Raw genomic sequence first — 17,729 nt, forward strand, 5'->3', positions numbered from 1 at the left:
TCGCTTAAGCGTAACGGGGTCCGGCGCTCTTTTCAGGCAGATCCGTGGCTACCATACTAGGTTGACCCTTTGGGTACTGTCCGGGCGCCATGCGCTGAACCGGCTGCGTCATCTGTGGGTGCTGCCCAAACTGCTGCCCAAACTGCTGCATCTGACCCGGTCCTTGTTGCATATACGGGGGCTGAATTGGGGGCTGCATCGGGTACCCTTGCTGGTTGGGCGGCATCTGATAGTACATGACCTGGCCCGGCTGTGGTTTCATATGTGCCTGTCCTGGTGGCGGCACAACAGCGCCATTGCTAATCATGTTCTGCACGATTTCCGCAGCAAGCTTCTCGGCGTCCTTGCTCGTTGTGCGGCGGCGGTGGCGATGCGTGTCAACGCAAGCCCACACAAATAGCGCAAAGTGAATGACGAGGCCGAAGAACTGGCATACCACACCGGTCAAAGTGACGTTTGAGCGATGATCCTTTTCCGCCCAAAGTTTGTTGATGAAGGCGTCCTGCTCCTCACAGCTGCTAAACTGAGAGGACTCGGAACAGTCTCGCGGAGCGTTGACGTAGCTCGTATCTTGTTCCCATACCCATGTGTTGTTGGAAGCCAGGACGTACTCTCCATCGTTGTACGAGGCACCCCAGCCCCATTCATCGAATCCGTACAGACCCCACCTCGACAGGTATCGGAAGGCTATGAGAGCGAACATTGCCGTTACAATAAAGCCAAGCCAGAGAAGAAGATCCATGGCTACGCGGAGACCTGGGTGCACAGGTCGCTTGCGCAGAAGGAACAAGATGATGCAGAGCGCACACCAGACTATCGAGGCAGCCCAAGTAATCAGACTGGGCCACAGAGACCAGTAGCTCTCGTAGCTGATTGAATAAGAGGAGTCCGGGTCGTATTCGTTGTCCATTGTGGACATCAACCAGCCAAAGCAACCGACTCCGATCAGGCCTGTTATTATGGCAGCGGCTTTGAGGCCAAACTTGAACTTCCAGTACCGATCGGCAGCATTGAGCTTGTCGTTGTATGAAAGGCGTTCCTCGGTCTCGGTCGCGGTGCCCTGTGGAGCTGTCGTGTGCGGGATCGACGCCGGGGGTGCCATGGTGGGAACACCCGGCGCAGGGCTGCTCGAGGGAGGCATTCGGGGCGAGTTTGCGTGCGCAGACGAGGTTGCATTCGCGTTCGTCGCGTCGGACAGTCTTGCTATGGACTTGGGAGGAGGTGTTGGGACTGGAGACGGAGGCCCTCCTGAGATCGCGTCAGGCGCTTGCGGCTGCTGAGTAGAAGAAGACATTATTAAAGTATTAACTAAGTAGAAAGCGAGTGGATGCGCAGAGACATGCGCGTGGGATGGGGTCAGACAGAATCTTCACAAACACAAACGACCGCGAAGACGATCAGGCAACAGGAGAGAACTTCGTCTGGATGCGTCCATCGTGCTGTTGTGGCGCGGCTGGGTGCCTGAGGCTAGTCGGCTTTGGTGTTGGAAGTCACTTAATTTAGATGAGCAGGAGCGGGAAAACGATGATGCGGGCCGGCTAAGCTTCAGGCATCTCAGTCATCAATGCACGGCTCCTAACGACGCGCTTGTCAAAGCTTAATCGAGGCATACTCCTTTGTCATTTCGCAATTTCAGGGCAGTCCTTCTCAATCGAAATTTGTTGGTTTGATATTAAGTACTTCATTGCTACCTAGTTGGCTCACCGGCGCCAACGCGTCGCGGGATACCGCAAAAAAACATTACATCGTAATAGACCTATATCGATCAAATCCTGAAGCAATCAAACTTCATACTGGGCCCGCCCACGAAGTGGAACAAGGAATGACAAGTGTCGGTGCCCCATCTCAGTCATCTCAGCCATCACAACTCTACACTAGGTGTGGTAGGTCGCGCTTAGTACATTGGGTCACCGATAGCGGTGATGGAAGCAGTGCAAACACCCTCCTTGCAGTAACCAGCAGGGGTCAACCAGCCCCAAAGTTCTACAATCTGTCAGCATCCATTCTGGAAGTCCCTCGTGGTATGTAAAACTTACCGACTTGCTCGCCGTTGGCGAAGATGGCACGGGCAATACCCGAAATGGTAGCGGAGCACGCCTTGTGGCCAGAGATCTGGTCGCAAGTAATGACGAAGGGGGCGGTAGCTGTAAGTTGAGGGATCTCGGCAGAACCGTAGCAGCGGCCCTCAGCGCACCATGCAGAGATGGTGTTGTTCATGGAGTACTTGTCGCCATCGACGAGCAGGTTCTCGAGAGAGCCGGCAACAGTGACGGTGCACTTGTGGTCGGTGCTGCAGACTCCAGACACTGAGAGGATATTCGTTAGCAGAGGGAACTCAGGTGGAAATGAGGTAGTAGGTATACTTACAGAGACCGACAACAGTGCCGAGAACACCAGAAAGAGTCTTGTCAATGACAGGTGGCATAGCGGGAAGGTTCTCAAGAGAGAGTATGCCGTGGCCCTGAACCGGGGCAGAGAAGCTCGATGGCATGGTGGGTTGGCCAGTGGAAGCGGCAGTTGGCGCAGCGGTGATGGTGGACGTAGAGGATGCCTTGGCAGCAGAACCCGATCCGGAACCAACGCTCACATCCAACAGAGCGCTGGAAGTAGCAACACCAACGTTGAGGCCACCGAGCTTGAGGCCCAGGAGAGGAGAGGCATTTGCCGAAGCAATCAGAAGAGCGAGGGTAGTAGTAGTGAACTGCATTGTGAAATCCGAAGCTGCAAAGCGATTGATAGCACGGAAACACCGAAGAGTGTGATGGCCGAGATGACTGAGAGGAGCTGATAGAAGAGCTGGAGATGAATGAAGCTGATGACCCTAAGATGAAGGGATCTTGCCAGCTCTTTGTAGTCGTTCATGGTGGCTTGGTACAACGACATCTTCTCAAATCTTCTGTTGTTGAACCCCTGACGTACGTCAACTCTGTGCTAATTGAGGGCGCAACCGTTTCGCACTCCGAAGCGCGCCTTGGGATACCAGAACCCAACGCCTGACGATGTTCGCACTACGAAGTTTCAAATCGGCTGAGGCTTCCAGACCACCCGTTACAGATTTCACGATCCTCAGGCACGGATACTAACGTCGCTGATCTGCCGTTAAGCGAGTTCCCTACGTCGGTGGTGTCCGACACGCAAGATCTGTATGTACCGCAACGCCAGATCTATCGCGTGGTCACTTAAGGTTTTGCACTAAGCTGGGCGGAGCCGTCTCCGAGCGATGCGGGACATTTGACCCAACCAATGGGATTGCAGCCATCTATCACTACGCAAACCTACCCGCCTCCAAAACCTATTTGGCAATGCCGAAGTCGATGCCCAACGCGCGCGGTATGGTACCGCATTTGGCCAGACCACGTTTTGCTAGTACCCTTTTGTCCAGATGCCACACCCTTTTTCGCTACCACTTACCTGGTCGCTGGTTGAGCTACAGACGCCTCGGCAACTTGCACCAACGCTCGACTACTAGCTCATCGCTGTACAGCAGCTACATTGTAGTATACCGCGGTACTTTGTAGCTAACGTTCTTCAGTCTCGATCCGGCGATGACGATGGAATCATGGCTTCCATGCATTCAAATCATTAGAGAGTCATGTAGGCTCCTCCCCATTTTTACTGCCTAATGCATCAACTTCACAGAATGGCGTTGTATCACGCTGTGTGATATACTAGCTGCATCGTTTCATTCAACGGAACGAGTGATGGTTGCACAATTATTGAGGTCTGGACTCTGCGTATATTGGTGTGATGAGTGATCTCATCTATCGTGGTAACATATCGCGGAAAGGAGAGTCTCGAAAAAGATGAAGTTGTGATCTTTATAGTACATCGTAAAGAGTCTGTACTACTGATGCTGCGTCTAAACCAGCTGAAACCGCTCTCAACATCAGAGTATACAGGCTACCAAGAAAATATGTATTAAAGTATCATACACGAATAAGAAGAAAACATCACAGCCCCGTCGTCACAGGCACAATCCCCTCCAACCCATCCGTCCCGTCATCACAAACCCCAAAGTGGTCCGCAAGAGTCATACCCGGCTTACCATCGCGGAAGCAAGCCGTGTTCTTCGTTGCATAATCCCTCAGCGCGGTCCAGTCCCGACACTGATGCATCTGGCCATCACCAGCCATGCCATCGCCGTGACCATACAGCGGAGTGTTATCCGCATGGCACATAATGTGTTGACGCAGGGCGTCGAAACAATGCAAAGCGTGATGCGAGGGGAAGGGCGGGAACTCTTGGCGCTTCAGAGCTAGATATGAGGCGCGAACGATGCGCTAGAATGGGGTGTGATTAGAAAGACCTCGAGATGCATAGGTACCTGAATGTTTACTGAACAACGGAAAGTGACGTACGAGGCAGTGGAGCTGGTGGTAGGCTTGGAGGAGGTACATGCCTTTGCCAGGCATTCCGGGTATGTCCATAGAGGCAGGCCACTGTAGAGGATGTCAGTCACTGCTCATTTCAATGATGGTGTTTTCGTTCCCGAAGAGCTCGATTGGGGGTACCTGGGTAACTCACGTGGTTCTCTGCTGCGAACTCATGGTCCACCGCGATATGACCATGCGCAGTGTTGATACCATCCCACAGCGGGTCTGCTTCCGTCGCATTGGGCGCACCCCAAGGCGTATTCCAATGAAAAGGCACATACGCAAAAGGAAGAGACTCTACCCTAGCAAGATCGTTGGGAACCTCCAGGTCGTCAGACTGGGCGAGGCTGGCCAGCGTATCTCCCGGGGTCGCCGTGGCGGCCACACCCGCAGTGCGCCATATGGCAATCGAGAAGCCCAATACACAGACGTTTGCGATGGAAAGCACAACCAGTGCTATCGTCGGATAGAGTCGTCTGTGCGCCGAACGCGAACCCGAGGCGTGATCCGGGGCGTGATCCGCCGAGTCGACGAGCTTGTACCGAGCGAACATGGTGTTGTCGAATGCGTGGAGAGGAAGCGATCGAGAAACATTGCTGAAACCTGCATATCAAATACTCACGATGGTGTGCGCTGCGCAGGATGCACGAGGCAAGTCCTAACGAAAGCAGCGTGCAGTTAAGGTTCACGACGATGCCTCGAGGTGGTTAGCGGCGTGCTTGAGCATGCCGCAATCGCGCGAGGAGTTCCTTCCGACCTCGGTCCGTCACGACGGAAAATCGTCGTCTCACGATCTAGGTGGGTCTGCGAATCAACGCTTTTCCCCAGACTCGCACCAGGGGTCGATTCTAGACCGAAGCGCGGGAGATCTTCCGCATGTTGTTGCTGGGAAAATAGCCATGGGCTCGGGGTTTATGTGCGTCACTTTGAGTGCCCAACGGCGCTTCTGTGCCAGCCTTGCGCACGACTATCGAGCTGAACACCTTTGGGCCACTACCGTCGGTACCTAGCTAAGTAAGTGTGAGGGTGTAGACATGCATTTTTCTGAGGAGTTTCCTCCGTTCCTTCCATACCTGTGAATGCCATGTCTACATAACCTCGCGTGATCACCACCGGTAAAACTCATCATCTCGGCGAACCATCAGTCTCTCTTTCGAGCATATCATCCTCACAAGTTCTCTCCTTCTTGAGAGTATCCTCGGTTACTCCTTCCGAGTCCTTCGTTATACCACCGCCAAGATGGGTTACACATACATCAACGTTACCTCCTGCCTCGCCACTGGTATCGCTCTCACAGTCTTGACTGTCCTTTTCGTCGTCCTGCGATTGAGCGTAGCAGCCCAAAAGGCCGCCAAAAGCAGAGAGACGCGTCTAAGCAAGCACCTCGACGACCTCTTCTGCCTCCTCGCTCTCATCCCAACCATCGGCGTCTCCACTGTTCTCATCTATGGTAAGCCTCGAGCCAAGCAAAACCCAAGCCTTTCTTTTATCTAACTAGTTCTACAGGCGCTGCTAAGGGCATTATCGGCGGCCACAACGACCCTAGCAACATCGAAGGCTGGATCTACAGCACGACACCAGATTTAGTAATTTTGGAGAAGGTTAGTTCCCCTGTTCTCGGCTGGTCTTTCCTGCTCGACTAACACTGCGACAGTGTGTGTACATGATCTTCATCATGCAACCGCTGGCTATCGGCTTCACGAAACTCGCTTTCTTGTTCCTGTACCGTCGCATCTTCACGTGGCCTGGTTTCCAGTGGACCTCGCTCGTGTTCATCGTGCTTACTGTGGCTTTCACCATCGCCTTCTTCTTTGGCTTCATCTTCGATTGCCGCTTGAACTTTGCTGCCAACTGGGGCTCTCTTGCTAGTATCGCGGAGAACTGTCCGTTTGGATTCGAGGCGACCATCACCTTTACGGTTCTTGATGCTGTGTTCGATCTCTGCATCTTGCTTCTACCACTCCCATGGGTAAGTCTAAACGATCTCGATCCACAAGGACAGGCGACTAATCATTGCGCGAACAGATCTGGCGCCTCCAAATGCCCACCATCCGCAAGATCCAACTATGCGGCGTCTTCCTCCTCGGAGGCTTCGCCGTCGCCTCCGCCATAGTCCGCATGGTCATCTGCATCAAGCAGAACACACCATCCGCCGCCCTGGACGAACAGTACATCATGGGCATGCCCACCTACGACATCATCGGCATAACCTCGCACGGCCTCTTCTGGACCGTCGTCGAAACCAACGTCGCCCTCATCGCCTGCTGCCTCCCCAAGATCCGTTCCGTGCTCTCCATGGCCGGCCTGGGAAGCATCATGGTGTCCATGGGCTCTCTTCTCCAGAAGATGGGCTCCAGTATGGGTACTCAGAACTCCAAGAGCGGGAGCAATGGCAGTAACGGTAGCGGTCAGTTTAGTAAGCTCAGCAAGATCTCTGCTGCTACGACTGTTACGGTTGGTAGTACACCCCGCAGCCAGCTTGGTCACTACCGCTTGGAGAAGGAGCGCTCTGATAGCGATATTAACCTCGTTGACCTCAAGGGCTTGGGCAACAGGACTGATGCCGAGGCCGTCGCCTTGGAGAAGGGAATGTCGCCTGACTCTTACGAGGATTTGGAGGACAGGAAGTACCTTGGAAGAAACTCGCCCAGCAGATTCTCCACGTAAAACCGCACAGTAACGATGCGATATGATGCCTCCTCGGAGGCTACGATCCCAGATATACCCCCCAATGATTTATCCCAGCGTAGTGTAGCGAAGCGTAGCGTAACATCTTAATAATAATCAAATATCAGTATCAGCATAATTCTTCTTGCTTGCCGGTGCATCTTGTGACGAATCATATGGACAATATGCAGAGGTCAACAGCCAGCCTTCACATCACGAATGCCAGTCATCGAAGAAAAACCTGAAAGGGGGCTCAGTACATATATTATGACTCCATTGGATGCGTTTCATTGAGAGTTTGCGGATCAGAATTCAACGCATCTGGTACTCATCTAGTGCCATGCCTTTTGCGATCTTCTTAATCAGTGCCTTCTTTAAAAACTGTTCTCGAGCCAGACTTCGAGTTTGCTGTAATCCTATTAGCCATGTCCCTTCTTGAACGATGTCGCAGGAGATGCACTTACCTTGACGAAGACATCAGTACTGACGCGCCCCTTGTCCAAAGCTCTACCCAGTACAAACAATGCATCGGCAATACCCTTCTCTTCCGCAGCAAGAGTGTAGAGCTGTCCTCCGACTATTGTCGGTGCTACCAGGACATCATCCACATCTGGTGCCTTTCTTCTGCGCGCATCCTCCATGACTCGGTCAGCTTCCACCATAGCCCCCTTCAAAACTTGTTCGTTTGACGCAAGCGCCGCGTCAAGCTGCTGCAGTTCACCCAGTTCCGACTGTAACCGGGAGTATGCAGTCTGTAAGGCGGCTTGTTGCGCGCGGAGTGGTGCTACCGCAGCCATGTTGGAGGAAACTGTTTGTCTGATCTGCGATACGAGTGTTTGGCTCAAGGCCCGGAGAAGTGCGTCCTTCTCAGGGTTTGGTGGAACAGGTGGTACTGGCAATGGGACCTGGTTGCCGGATTGTGACGGTAAGGTGACTTCGAGCGAGTCATCGAGAAGATCGATTGGTGGTTTTGGAGCTGGTGGCGCTTGCTGAGGCGGTGCATGTGGGTATTGCTGGAACGGAGCCTCTTGCTGTGGCGGGTAACCCTGTGGCGGCTGTCGATACTGCTGTGGTTGTGGTGGAGGTTGCCCATACTGCTGCTGGGGTGGTGGGCCCTGGTACTGTTGTGCTTGCTGAAAGTTAGGAGGTTGTGGGGGCCCTGATGTCGAGAACTGGGCAGCCGTCCGTTGACCATTTGGTGTCATGGGGCTCACGGGGCTGCCGTTCTGTACTGACTGTGGAGGGTAACCATGCGCGTGCATTTGCGGGCGTTGAGGACCCGAGCCTGAAGTCGCTGGGCCTTGACCATAGCCACTGTGTCGATTGGGCGCGTATTGTGGACCTGAAGGCTGCGACTGCCACCTCTGCGGCGCATCGTATCTACTGCCTTGAGCCTGAGATTGCTGATACGTCTGCTGCGACTGCGGATGTTGTGGAGGGTGGGGTGGCAGAGGAGGGGGTTGCGAGTATCGGTCGTGTGGTGTCTGGGGCGTGGAGCGGTTTTGTTCATGTGGCTTCGGCGGCTTTGGAGGAGGCGCTGGCGCTTGGTTCGATGGAGCAGGAGACGAGGATGCGCCTGGAATGCCGTGTACTGAGCGGCGCCATTCGGCTGGCGGCGGGGGTACTGGAGGGGGTGCTTGCTGCTGCGGCGCATTGTATTGCGGCTGTTGCTGCCTCGATCGCACAGGTGGCTCTTTTGCAAAGACACCTCTGAGTACAGCCAGGAAATCGAATAGCGTAGATTTCTGCGTGTATGTCAGCTGTCCTGTCTCAAGATATAGCATTTCGCCCAGTATCTCTCCAAGCTCATGCAATACTCACATCCCAGTATTTCGCCCATTGTGCCAGATACGGGTGGTATATCCTGCCATCGGTGCTCACGTGTTGTCCAGGTCTTAACACCATGTCTTGCGCTGGCGTGACGTATACGATGGGTGGTTCTCGGGGGTACGACTGAGGCACCCATATCGCTACCGGGAAGCCGTATGTTGCGCCGCGAAATGTGACGGGCAGCGTGCCGCTGAGAAGCAAGAGAAGCGCTGAGGAGCCATTCTCATACGTGTATGGTTCGGTCTTTGGTGAGAGCGACGGATCTGGACGTTGGTGTAGAGTTAGTATAGCTGTCGTGAAGCTGCGACGCATGTGACGTACAGTTGGACAGTGCCTCGGCCGCGTCGTGATATGTGCGATTTACGTCGGAGTATTCCTGAAGCCTATTAGCGCATACGATATTGATTGTCGCGAGCGGGTTTACATTGACGAGAACGCTGTATAGCCAGTTGAGTACTTTCTCGCTGGCCATGTTGTAACTGATCGATGATAGCACCAGGTTAGACGATGGCCAATGGAGCACGGTCCTCACCTCTCCCAAGATGAACCCCTCAACACCTTGGCAATGCCCAATGAATTGCCCCTCTATGCTACACATAGTTGCCGTGCCGTACGTAGGCTGGCGCTCAGACTTTCACTTGGACAATATGCGCATGCATCACATTCCTGTCGCACATGGATGAATTCGTCAAGAGTATGTGTATATGCTCGATACATTTCATTATGTAGAGCTATTGCGTATAGTACATTGCTATGTAATCGTGTTTCTCGTAACCGCTACAGCGAGCGTGGGCATTGTTGCCAAAGAATGTACGTCATTATATTATACAAGTTCCGCCGGGGTATCAAACAACTACTTCACTCAATGCTGGCTCCATTCGATCGTGTTGAGGTCGACACCCTCCTGCACGAGTTCCCACAACGGGCTCAACTCGCGTAAGAATGTGACGCGCTCCTTGACCGCCTTCAAGACGTAGTCGATCTCTGAGTCGGTAGTGTAGCGTCCGATACCGAAGCGGATACTGCTGTGCGCGCTCTCGTCACTGCTGCCAAGTGCCCGCAGGACGTAACTGGGTTCGAGCGACGCCGATGTGCAAGCGCTGCCTGAAGACAGGGCAATGTCTTTCAGCGCCATGAGAAGCGACTCACCCTCGACGTAGGCGAATGAAACATTGACACAGCCGGGGTAGTGTCGCTCCCTGTCGCCGTTGAGTGTGGTGTGCTCGAGCGATAAGAGGCCTTCGAGAAGGCGGTTCGACAGCGCGGAGATGCGCTTGGTGTCATACTAGCCATTGTCAGCGTTGTCCGAACAGAAAATTGTTGTGACCAAAACAATGTGTGATAAGGAACTCATAACCCCTGCACATGTGTCAACATGGCGCGTCGACGACCGAAGCCGCCTAACGCTCTGAAAGCCATGCATGTATAAAGCAAATAATCATAGTGTTCGTGATAGTAAAGGAAGAGAGTACGTACCTCCATCTCTTCTTTGCAGATCCGTGCGGCTTCGCCCATACCGATGGCAAGAGGAGGTGCTAGTGTGCCACTTCGCAGTCCTCTCTCTTGACCACCGCCGCTGATGATGGGGTCGAGCCTGACCCTAGGCCGTCTTCGTACGTAACATGCGCCGACGCCCTTGGGACCGTAGATCTTGTGGCCTGATATCGACATCAAGTCGACATGCATCTTGTTGACGTCGATTGGGATCTTGCCGACAGCCTGCGCCGCGTCGGTGTGGAAGAAGATCTTCTTCGACCGGCAGAGCTTTCCGATCTCTTCAACGGGTTGCACAACACCAATCTCGTTGTTGACAGTCATGATACTGACAATGGCGGTATCGGGTCGCATGGCGGCCTCGAGCTGTGCCATGTCGATCAGGCCATTGTTTCCTACTGGCAGGTAAGTGACGGAGAAGCCCTCGTCTTGCAAATGTCTACAGCTGTCAAGCACACACTTGTGCTCGGTCTGTGCTGTGATGATGTGCTTCTTCTTGCCGCTACGCCCAAAGAAGCGAGCTACGCCCTTGATACTCATGTTGTTACTCTCGGTAGCACCGCTGGTGAAGATGATCTCCTTGGGGTCTGCACCAATGAGGTTGGCAATGTGCGCGCGGGCATCCTCTACGGCCTTGTCGGTCTCCCAACCGTACGCGTGGGTTCGCGAATGGGGGTTACCGTACATGCCGGTCATGTATGGCATCATCTTGTCTACTACTCGTGGGTCCATTGGGGTGGTAGCTTGCATGTCTAGGTAGATCGGCCGTGAGCCCTGATCCATGACGGTTGCTTGCTTGAGTATGCCTGAAATTGTCAGCTTCGCGGAAAGCGGGGTGGCGTGAACTCTGAGACTCACCAGCAGTGGGACTCATCATGGCATCAGCGCCCATGCCTGTTGTCGGCATGGTTGCATCCTCTGCTCTTTCTCCCGTCTCCTTAAGGAAACTCCGCTGCTCCTTCTTGATGGCTGAGTCGAGAGGGGAGGCGTTGGAGACGGTCGCCTGCGCGGGCTTGGACTCTGAGACATAGTGACGACGGATGCTCGAGACACGGGAAAAAGCAGATGAAGGGTATCGACGAGAGGCAATGCGCAGGGCCTGCCTCGCGACGGTGGGTGCAATATTGGACATGGTGAGAATTGGAGTGTTGGGGTTGGGAGGGCAAATTGCCTCCCGAGGTATTAGAAGCTATGAAGTTTTAGCGCACGGATCGGCTGACTAAAAGACCCCCAGCGTTCACGGCCACATCGTCCACTCGTCATGCATGGTTCATTGTTTGCCTGCACGACGAGATAGTCGTTCACGCGACCGCGCGCTGTTTTCAGCTTTTGGCTCTGGGTTTCTCGTGCACTAGTGGCGGATCATTCACTCTTGGCGTGAAGTAATTGCACTCGTGCTCGTTTTCGCTCTCGGCGCTCCGCGACATCCGGCAGCCGTGGGCAGTTGGCTGGCATAGCCACAGGCGACGTCATCGTCGATTCTAGCAGCCACGCCGGCGCCCGCATCGTTCGGCCGCTTCCTGCTGGCTTACATCTGCAGTCTCCACGGCGCCTCCTGATCCCTACTGTGTATCAATTCCCAGCAGACTTACACACTTACCCCCACCATGAGTTGGAAAGGCCTAACAAAGACCGTCACCCGGGTACGACAGGCGACCTCACACGGCCTTCGGGCATCAACACGTGCTAACATGACGGTTTAGGCGCCCCAAACCTTCAAGCAAAGATTCAACCTCGTATGTGTTCTGCGAAGACCTCCAGGGGCTCTCTCCTTTATGCGCCTGCTTCCGAGTACGATTGGGCCTTACTAACAGCATGTAGGGTGAAATCACCAAGGACCCCATCTACATCGATGCCGAACGCCGCTTTCAGGAGCTGGAGAAGGAGACCAAGAAGCTCCATGAAGAGTCCAAGAAGTATGCGCCTGTTGCGATATAGTCCTAGTTGCGACCCTGGCTAACATGCGACAGGTACTTCGAAGCCATAAATGGTGCGTAAACAACATGCAGTCCCACGCGATTCCGCCTAACCCACTTCGCAGGCATGCTCTCACATCAGATGGAGTTCTCGAAAGCGATCGCCGAAATCTACAAGCCCATCTCCGGCCGAATGTCAGATCCCGATTCATTCCTCGACGAAGGCAACACAGCAGGCATAGAAGCATGCGAACAGTACGAGACAGTGGTCAGGGAACTGCAGGAAACGCTCAAGCCCGAACTTGAGATGATTGAGTCCCGGGTTATTCGCCCAGCGGACGAGCTGCTAGTCATCATCAAGGCCGTACGAAAGATCGCTGCCAAGCGCGACCACAAGCAACTCGACTATGACAGACATCGCGCCGCATACAAGAAGCTCGAAGAGAAGAAGGACAAGACACTAAAGGACGAGAAGGCCATGTACAAGGCCGAGAACGACGTGGAACAGGCTACCCAGGACTACAACTACTTCAATGATCTGCTAAAGGACGAGCTACCGAAGCTGTTCACGCTGGAAAGAGAGTTCATCAAGCCTCTATTTCAGTCTTTCTACTACATGCAACTGAACGTCTTCTACACACTGCATGAGCGCATGCAACGGCTCGACATCGGCTACTTCGACCTTACTCTGGACATCGAGGCTGCTTACCAGAAGAAGCGTGGTGACACACAGGAGGAAGCGGAGAAGATCTCCATCGTGAAGTTCAAGACTACTGGCGGAGCTCGTGTCGCTGGTGCACGTCCAGGCCAGTCAAAATACGCAACGAAAGCTCTGGAAGCCAAGGCAGGCCGAAGCTCAATATCGGAAGAGACGGAAACACCTCCTCCACCCTACTCTGCTGGGCCTTCTGCAGCTACTGGAGATGTCAAGTCCCCAGCGCTATCAGCAGGTTCGTGGGGCTCTGCCGCCAAAGCCAAGGGCGCGCCTCCACCACCAAAGCCCAAGCCATCACGTCTCAGCGGTGCTCCGGCGACCGAAACCGTTACGGCTCTCTACGACTACGAGGCGCAAGCGGAAGGTGACCTAAGTTTCCTGACGGGCGACGTCATAGAAATCGTTTCAAGAACGCAGAACGATAATGAGTGGTGGATTGGAAAGGTACGGGGGAAGCAGGGACAATTCCCAGGTACGTATCCTCATTCGCGCGGAGAGGCAACATACTGATCAGATTCCAGGGAACTATGTCAAACTGAATTAGGGGTTCAGTCCCCCATCTCCCACTTTGCGGTTACGAGGCCACACATGTTGAAGCATGGCGTTGCCAGTGTTGCGTTTACAGCATCGTTTGGGGTTTACGTTAGACTTCCGTGCTAGATTTAAGCGATCAGCACATGTATTTGCATTGTTCAGACTAATCTTCAATCCTATTCTGGGTCCCGTCCATTTCAATCTGATTATTCCCATGTCGCAAAGCTCCTGTTCGTATTCCGGGTTGCTAGCATACTATGCTCGAGAGGATTAGCGTGCAGTAGGCGATGATCTTTCCGCCGCACCCCGCATGACGTGTGCCGGAGACATGGAGCAGTGGAGCCCCCTGCAACCTCGCGAACATCTCCAGGATGTCGTAAAGTAATTCTCCCAAGCCGCGAAATTGTACGAATCGAACAGCGACCAAGTCCAAGTTCTGTTGTATGCTACGTTCATCATGCCCTACGAATCAATAATCACCTTCACGCTCGACACAATATGTCCCTGGTACATCCACCCACCCTCCAACCCACACCACCCCCTTCACCTTATCCTCACTGCACCACAGGACATACCTAGCCTTCATCCGCCTCAACAAAGCCCTAGACAACTACCGCACCACCAACCCCTCTTCCCCAGCAACATTCACCCTCAAACTCGCCCCTTACCAACTCTACCCCGACGCTACCCAAGAAGGCGTCGATAAGTATGAATGGTACAAGAACGAAAAGTACGACGGCGACGAAGCCCGGATGAGCAAGTACATGAACGTCATGGGTGGTTTAGGGAAAGAAGAGGGTATTACGTTCGATTTCGGGGGTGGGAAGGTGGCGAATACGTTGCATGCGCATCGTGTGTTGTGGTGGTTGCAGAAGAACAAAGAAGATGGTGCTGCGCTAGAGGCTGTGAAGGAGCTGTATACGCAGTACTTTGAGCAGCGCGGCCATCCATCCAGTCCGGAGACTTTGGTTAAAGCGTGCATGGCAGCTGGACTTAGTGGAGAGGAAGCAGTGAAGTTGGTGGAAGACAGGGAGGAGGAGTTGAGGGAAACGAAAGCGGCGATAAGGGAGCAGGCTGGGAATGGAGTGGATAGTGTCCCGTATGTTGTTTTTGAGGGGAGGAAGAGGGATTTTACGCTCGTGGGGGCGAAGAGTGTGGTGGAGTATGAGAAGGTGCTTGGGCAGGTTGCTAGGGAGTGTACGTGAGGGGATGTGGATGGGTAGGGGATGATTGGTATTGGAGGAATTGAATTGATGTTGTTCTTCCTGTTTGCACAAATCTTGCTACGGTATGGTCAAGTTCTTGTTTTGATGATAGTTCTCGTTCGAGAGGACCTGATTGGATGTGTGCGTCTTTTTCTTCCAATTCAGAGTCTCAAGCTTTACTCAACAAAGTATGTTGCTTATCCTGTTATAACGATTGTGTGGATATTCATTTCGGGAGTTGCGAGACGCTTGGCTGCTTCGCGTAAGGCGCACTTGAGTACCTAGTGGAGGAGCGCCATCGCCATCATTGCACGGCCTTGGGGGCATGAAAGCAACCACGAAGCAGCGAGGTACGTCACTCATCACTACCTAATCGTGATCAATTGGAAGGTACCCGATACATCGGATCTGCGTATCCCGTATCCGATTCGACCCGTTTGGCGCTATTATAGGTCTGCTAGGCTCGAAAGAGATAGTTATGCGAATATGTGGGTACATAATGCCGAAGACAGCCTTGCTAAAGCATATCCGATGTATCGCGGAATTCATCCCGGTGTTCTATGTTCCTTACTCGAAATGCTCTTAGTCTCTTCAAAACATATCTAGTCTCTAACTAGACTTTGCTCTATTCTATCTCTAGGAAATGTACTTAAAGACTACTTAGTGCTTAATTTCTTTAGATCTTCTATTAGACAATAGTGTATATATTTAAAGAAGATAGCTACTACTTCTTCTAACTTATCTATTACGCGCACTATAGAGAGGTTAATAGAGCTATAATAAAGTAATAAAATATAATATTTCTAAAATAGCTATTACTTTTAATAGCTCTCTAATATTATAATATAAGTAAAAGCTATTAAAAAGTAATTAATATTAAATTTTAGGCCTATTAAGAAAGTTTAGATAGTACCTTTTATCTTAATATAAAATAGTAGTAATACTACTACTACTATAATAGTAGTACTAAATAATAAAAGAGATATTAAGAGTAGCTATAAACTAGTATATACTAATACGCTATACTTTTTAAGTATACTTATAGTAATAGTATCTTAAGTCTAATTTAGTTATCTTTATAGTAAAATAATATTAAAAGATATTAAAAAATATTAAAAGACTTTAAGCTAGTCTCTTTTAGAACTACTAAATAATTTTAATATTAATTTAGTATATATTACTATAGTAATATAATTATTTCTACTTATAAATAAATTCTATACTTATCTATATAACTTTTTAGTTTATACTATAACTAGAAATAATATAATATATAGTAATAGGTATACTACTAATAAGACTAGCTATATCTATTTTCTATTAACTATAATATAATACTATATTAACTCTCTAGCTAATAAGAATATAGTAATAACTACTTTATAGTCTATTTCTTAAAAGATATTTCTACTATAAAAGACTACTAGTATAGCTAATATTTACTTAGTTATTTTAGTACTTAAAAGACTAGTTATAAACACTTTCTTCTCTTTATTTTATTTTTTCTTAGTATTACTAAGTATTATAATTAAAGCCTTATACTATAAGTTTATAGCCTTAGCTATAAAAGTAGATAGTTCTAAATCTAGCTCTATAGCTTACCTTACTAAGTATAAAATCTAAAATAACTTCTAGCAGAGTTAAAGCTACTCTACGTCTAGCTAACGCTAGAGGTAGCCTTAAATTCTTAAAGTGTAAATCTTAGAGCCTACTAGCGTAGAGTCTTTACGCTCGCTTATATAAGTAATTATATTACATCTTACACTACGCGTAATATATTTACTTTTATCTTAACCTTTTTACTTCTATTTTATTATATTACATTAGCTTGCTACTATAAGTAGTGCTATCTAAAGTTTTAATATTTCTTAGCTCTTGCTTACAGCAGTAAGCTAACGTAATATATTATATTTACTTACTATAGTAAGCTTATAAAACGCTAACCTTCTAGGCTATTTAAAGTTTTAATATTTCTTACTCTTTAGCTGCTATAGTAACCTAACATAAGTATTACGTTAACCTACTACTATAGCTCTAAAATACTAACCTTTATAATTACCTTATCTTAATCTAACTAATTATATTACTTACTCTAGCCTTACTTTAGATAATAGTAAAGACTCTACTTTATAAGAAATAAAAAAGTAGATATAAATATTATAAATAATTAATAATAATAACTTATTCTCTAAAATAGTAGTAAGAGAATAGTTAGTAGCTTAGCTAAGATAAATAATCTCTTTAGTTCTACTAAAGAACTTATATATATTAATAACTAGTTTCTTAAAATTAAAGCTAGTAAAAAGAATAATAAAAAGCTTTACTCTAAGTAAATATATTTATAATATAGTATTAATAAAATTATTAATAAAAGCTATAGAAGCTAAAAAAGCTATAAAAGCTATAAGAGCTATAAGAGCTATAATAGAAGCTTTAATAGTGTTAGTAGAGTAGGCCTTAAATATTAAATAAATAACTTTTTATATAATAGCTACTAAAATACCTTTTAGAACTATAACTTTAATAGACTTAGAGCTACCTATAGAAGCTTTAGTAAGTAATAGTAATAAGAAAAGTAATTAATATAGTAATAATAAAGTAACTAAGTAGAGCTCTAGTAAGTAAAGTAATATAACTAGTAAAAGATTAGTTTTATACTTATAATTACCTAAAAAACTTATAAATTATAGAATTATATATTAGTATAGCTTTTAAAGTTAGATTTAAGCTACTTATATATTAATATATCTTTAAAGTACTAAAAGTTATAAAAATTTAAGAAATAAATAAAGCGCGCTTTACTAAGAGAGATTTTAGTATATATATTTTAACTATAAAGCTTTAAAATATATTACTTTATTAGTTATAAGCTAATAAGTATATATAATTATATTATAATTCTCTTATAAAGTTTTTTTATAAAGTATTTAGTATTAAAATAGCTACTTTATAAGCTTAAAAGATTTAAAAGCTTTAACTACTTTAGAGGTAGTAG

The 17,729-nt window shown here is 49.2% G+C and overlaps 7 protein-coding genes across 7 annotated transcripts; 3 read left to right on the forward strand and 4 right to left on the reverse strand.

Moving 5' to 3' along the window:
• Positions 1 to 4: 4 nt before the first annotated feature.
• Positions 5 to 1,141, reverse strand: J4E93_009719 (uncharacterized protein; the record flags this gene model as incomplete). The annotated part of the gene is made up of 1 exon (XM_049347608.1): positions 5 to 1,141. The coding sequence occupies one exon, from the start codon at positions 1,139 to 1,141 to the stop codon at positions 5 to 7; it is 1,137 nt and encodes a 378-aa protein (XP_049195109.1).
• An 842-nt stretch (positions 1,142 to 1,983) lies between these two features.
• Positions 1,984 to 2,862, reverse strand: J4E93_009720 (uncharacterized protein; the record flags this gene model as incomplete). Its single annotated transcript, XM_049347609.1, has 3 exons — positions 1,984 to 2,306; positions 2,368 to 2,701; positions 2,743 to 2,862. The coding sequence occupies 3 exons, from the start codon at positions 2,860 to 2,862 to the stop codon at positions 1,984 to 1,986; spliced, it is 777 nt and encodes a 258-aa protein (XP_049195110.1).
• A 2,750-nt stretch (positions 2,863 to 5,612) lies between these two features.
• J4E93_009721 (uncharacterized protein) lies at positions 5,613 to 7,040 on the forward strand (the record flags this gene model as incomplete). The annotated part of the gene is made up of 4 exons (XM_049347610.1): positions 5,613 to 5,823; positions 5,880 to 5,974; positions 6,028 to 6,342; positions 6,399 to 7,040. 4 exons carry the CDS (start codon positions 5,613 to 5,615, stop codon positions 7,038 to 7,040), a joined length of 1,263 nt encoding a protein of 420 aa, XP_049195111.1.
• Positions 7,041 to 7,352: 312 nt separating this feature from the next.
• J4E93_009722 (uncharacterized protein) lies at positions 7,353 to 9,342 on the reverse strand (the record flags this gene model as incomplete). Its single annotated transcript, XM_049347611.1, has 5 exons — positions 7,353 to 7,448; positions 7,505 to 8,785; positions 8,862 to 9,133; positions 9,192 to 9,246; positions 9,295 to 9,342. The coding sequence occupies 5 exons, from the start codon at positions 9,340 to 9,342 to the stop codon at positions 7,353 to 7,355; spliced, it is 1,752 nt and encodes a 583-aa protein (XP_049195112.1).
• A 390-nt stretch (positions 9,343 to 9,732) lies between these two features.
• On the reverse strand, positions 9,733 to 11,496 carry J4E93_009723 (uncharacterized protein; the record flags this gene model as incomplete). The annotated part of the gene is made up of 3 exons (XM_049347612.1): positions 9,733 to 10,155; positions 10,347 to 11,170; positions 11,223 to 11,496. 3 exons carry the CDS (start codon positions 11,494 to 11,496, stop codon positions 9,733 to 9,735), a joined length of 1,521 nt encoding a protein of 506 aa, XP_049195113.1.
• A 475-nt stretch (positions 11,497 to 11,971) lies between these two features.
• On the forward strand, positions 11,972 to 13,505 carry J4E93_009724 (uncharacterized protein; the record flags this gene model as incomplete). The annotated part of the gene is made up of 4 exons (XM_049347613.1): positions 11,972 to 12,007; positions 12,186 to 12,280; positions 12,335 to 12,354; positions 12,406 to 13,505. The coding sequence occupies 4 exons, from the start codon at positions 11,972 to 11,974 to the stop codon at positions 13,503 to 13,505; spliced, it is 1,251 nt and encodes a 416-aa protein (XP_049195114.1).
• A 481-nt stretch (positions 13,506 to 13,986) lies between these two features.
• On the forward strand, positions 13,987 to 14,734 carry J4E93_009725 (uncharacterized protein; the record flags this gene model as incomplete). The annotated part of the gene is made up of 2 exons (XM_049347614.1): positions 13,987 to 14,036; positions 14,098 to 14,734. 2 exons carry the CDS (start codon positions 13,987 to 13,989, stop codon positions 14,732 to 14,734), a joined length of 687 nt encoding a protein of 228 aa, XP_049195115.1.
• Between the last annotated feature and the right edge of the window lie 2,995 nt (positions 14,735 to 17,729).

This window comes from Alternaria ventricosa (genome assembly GCF_023758065.1).
Source record: "Alternaria ventricosa strain BMP 2768 chromosome Unknown scaffold_24, whole genome shotgun sequence".
NCBI classification, from domain to species: domain Eukaryota; kingdom Fungi; phylum Ascomycota; class Dothideomycetes; order Pleosporales; family Pleosporaceae; genus Alternaria; species Alternaria ventricosa.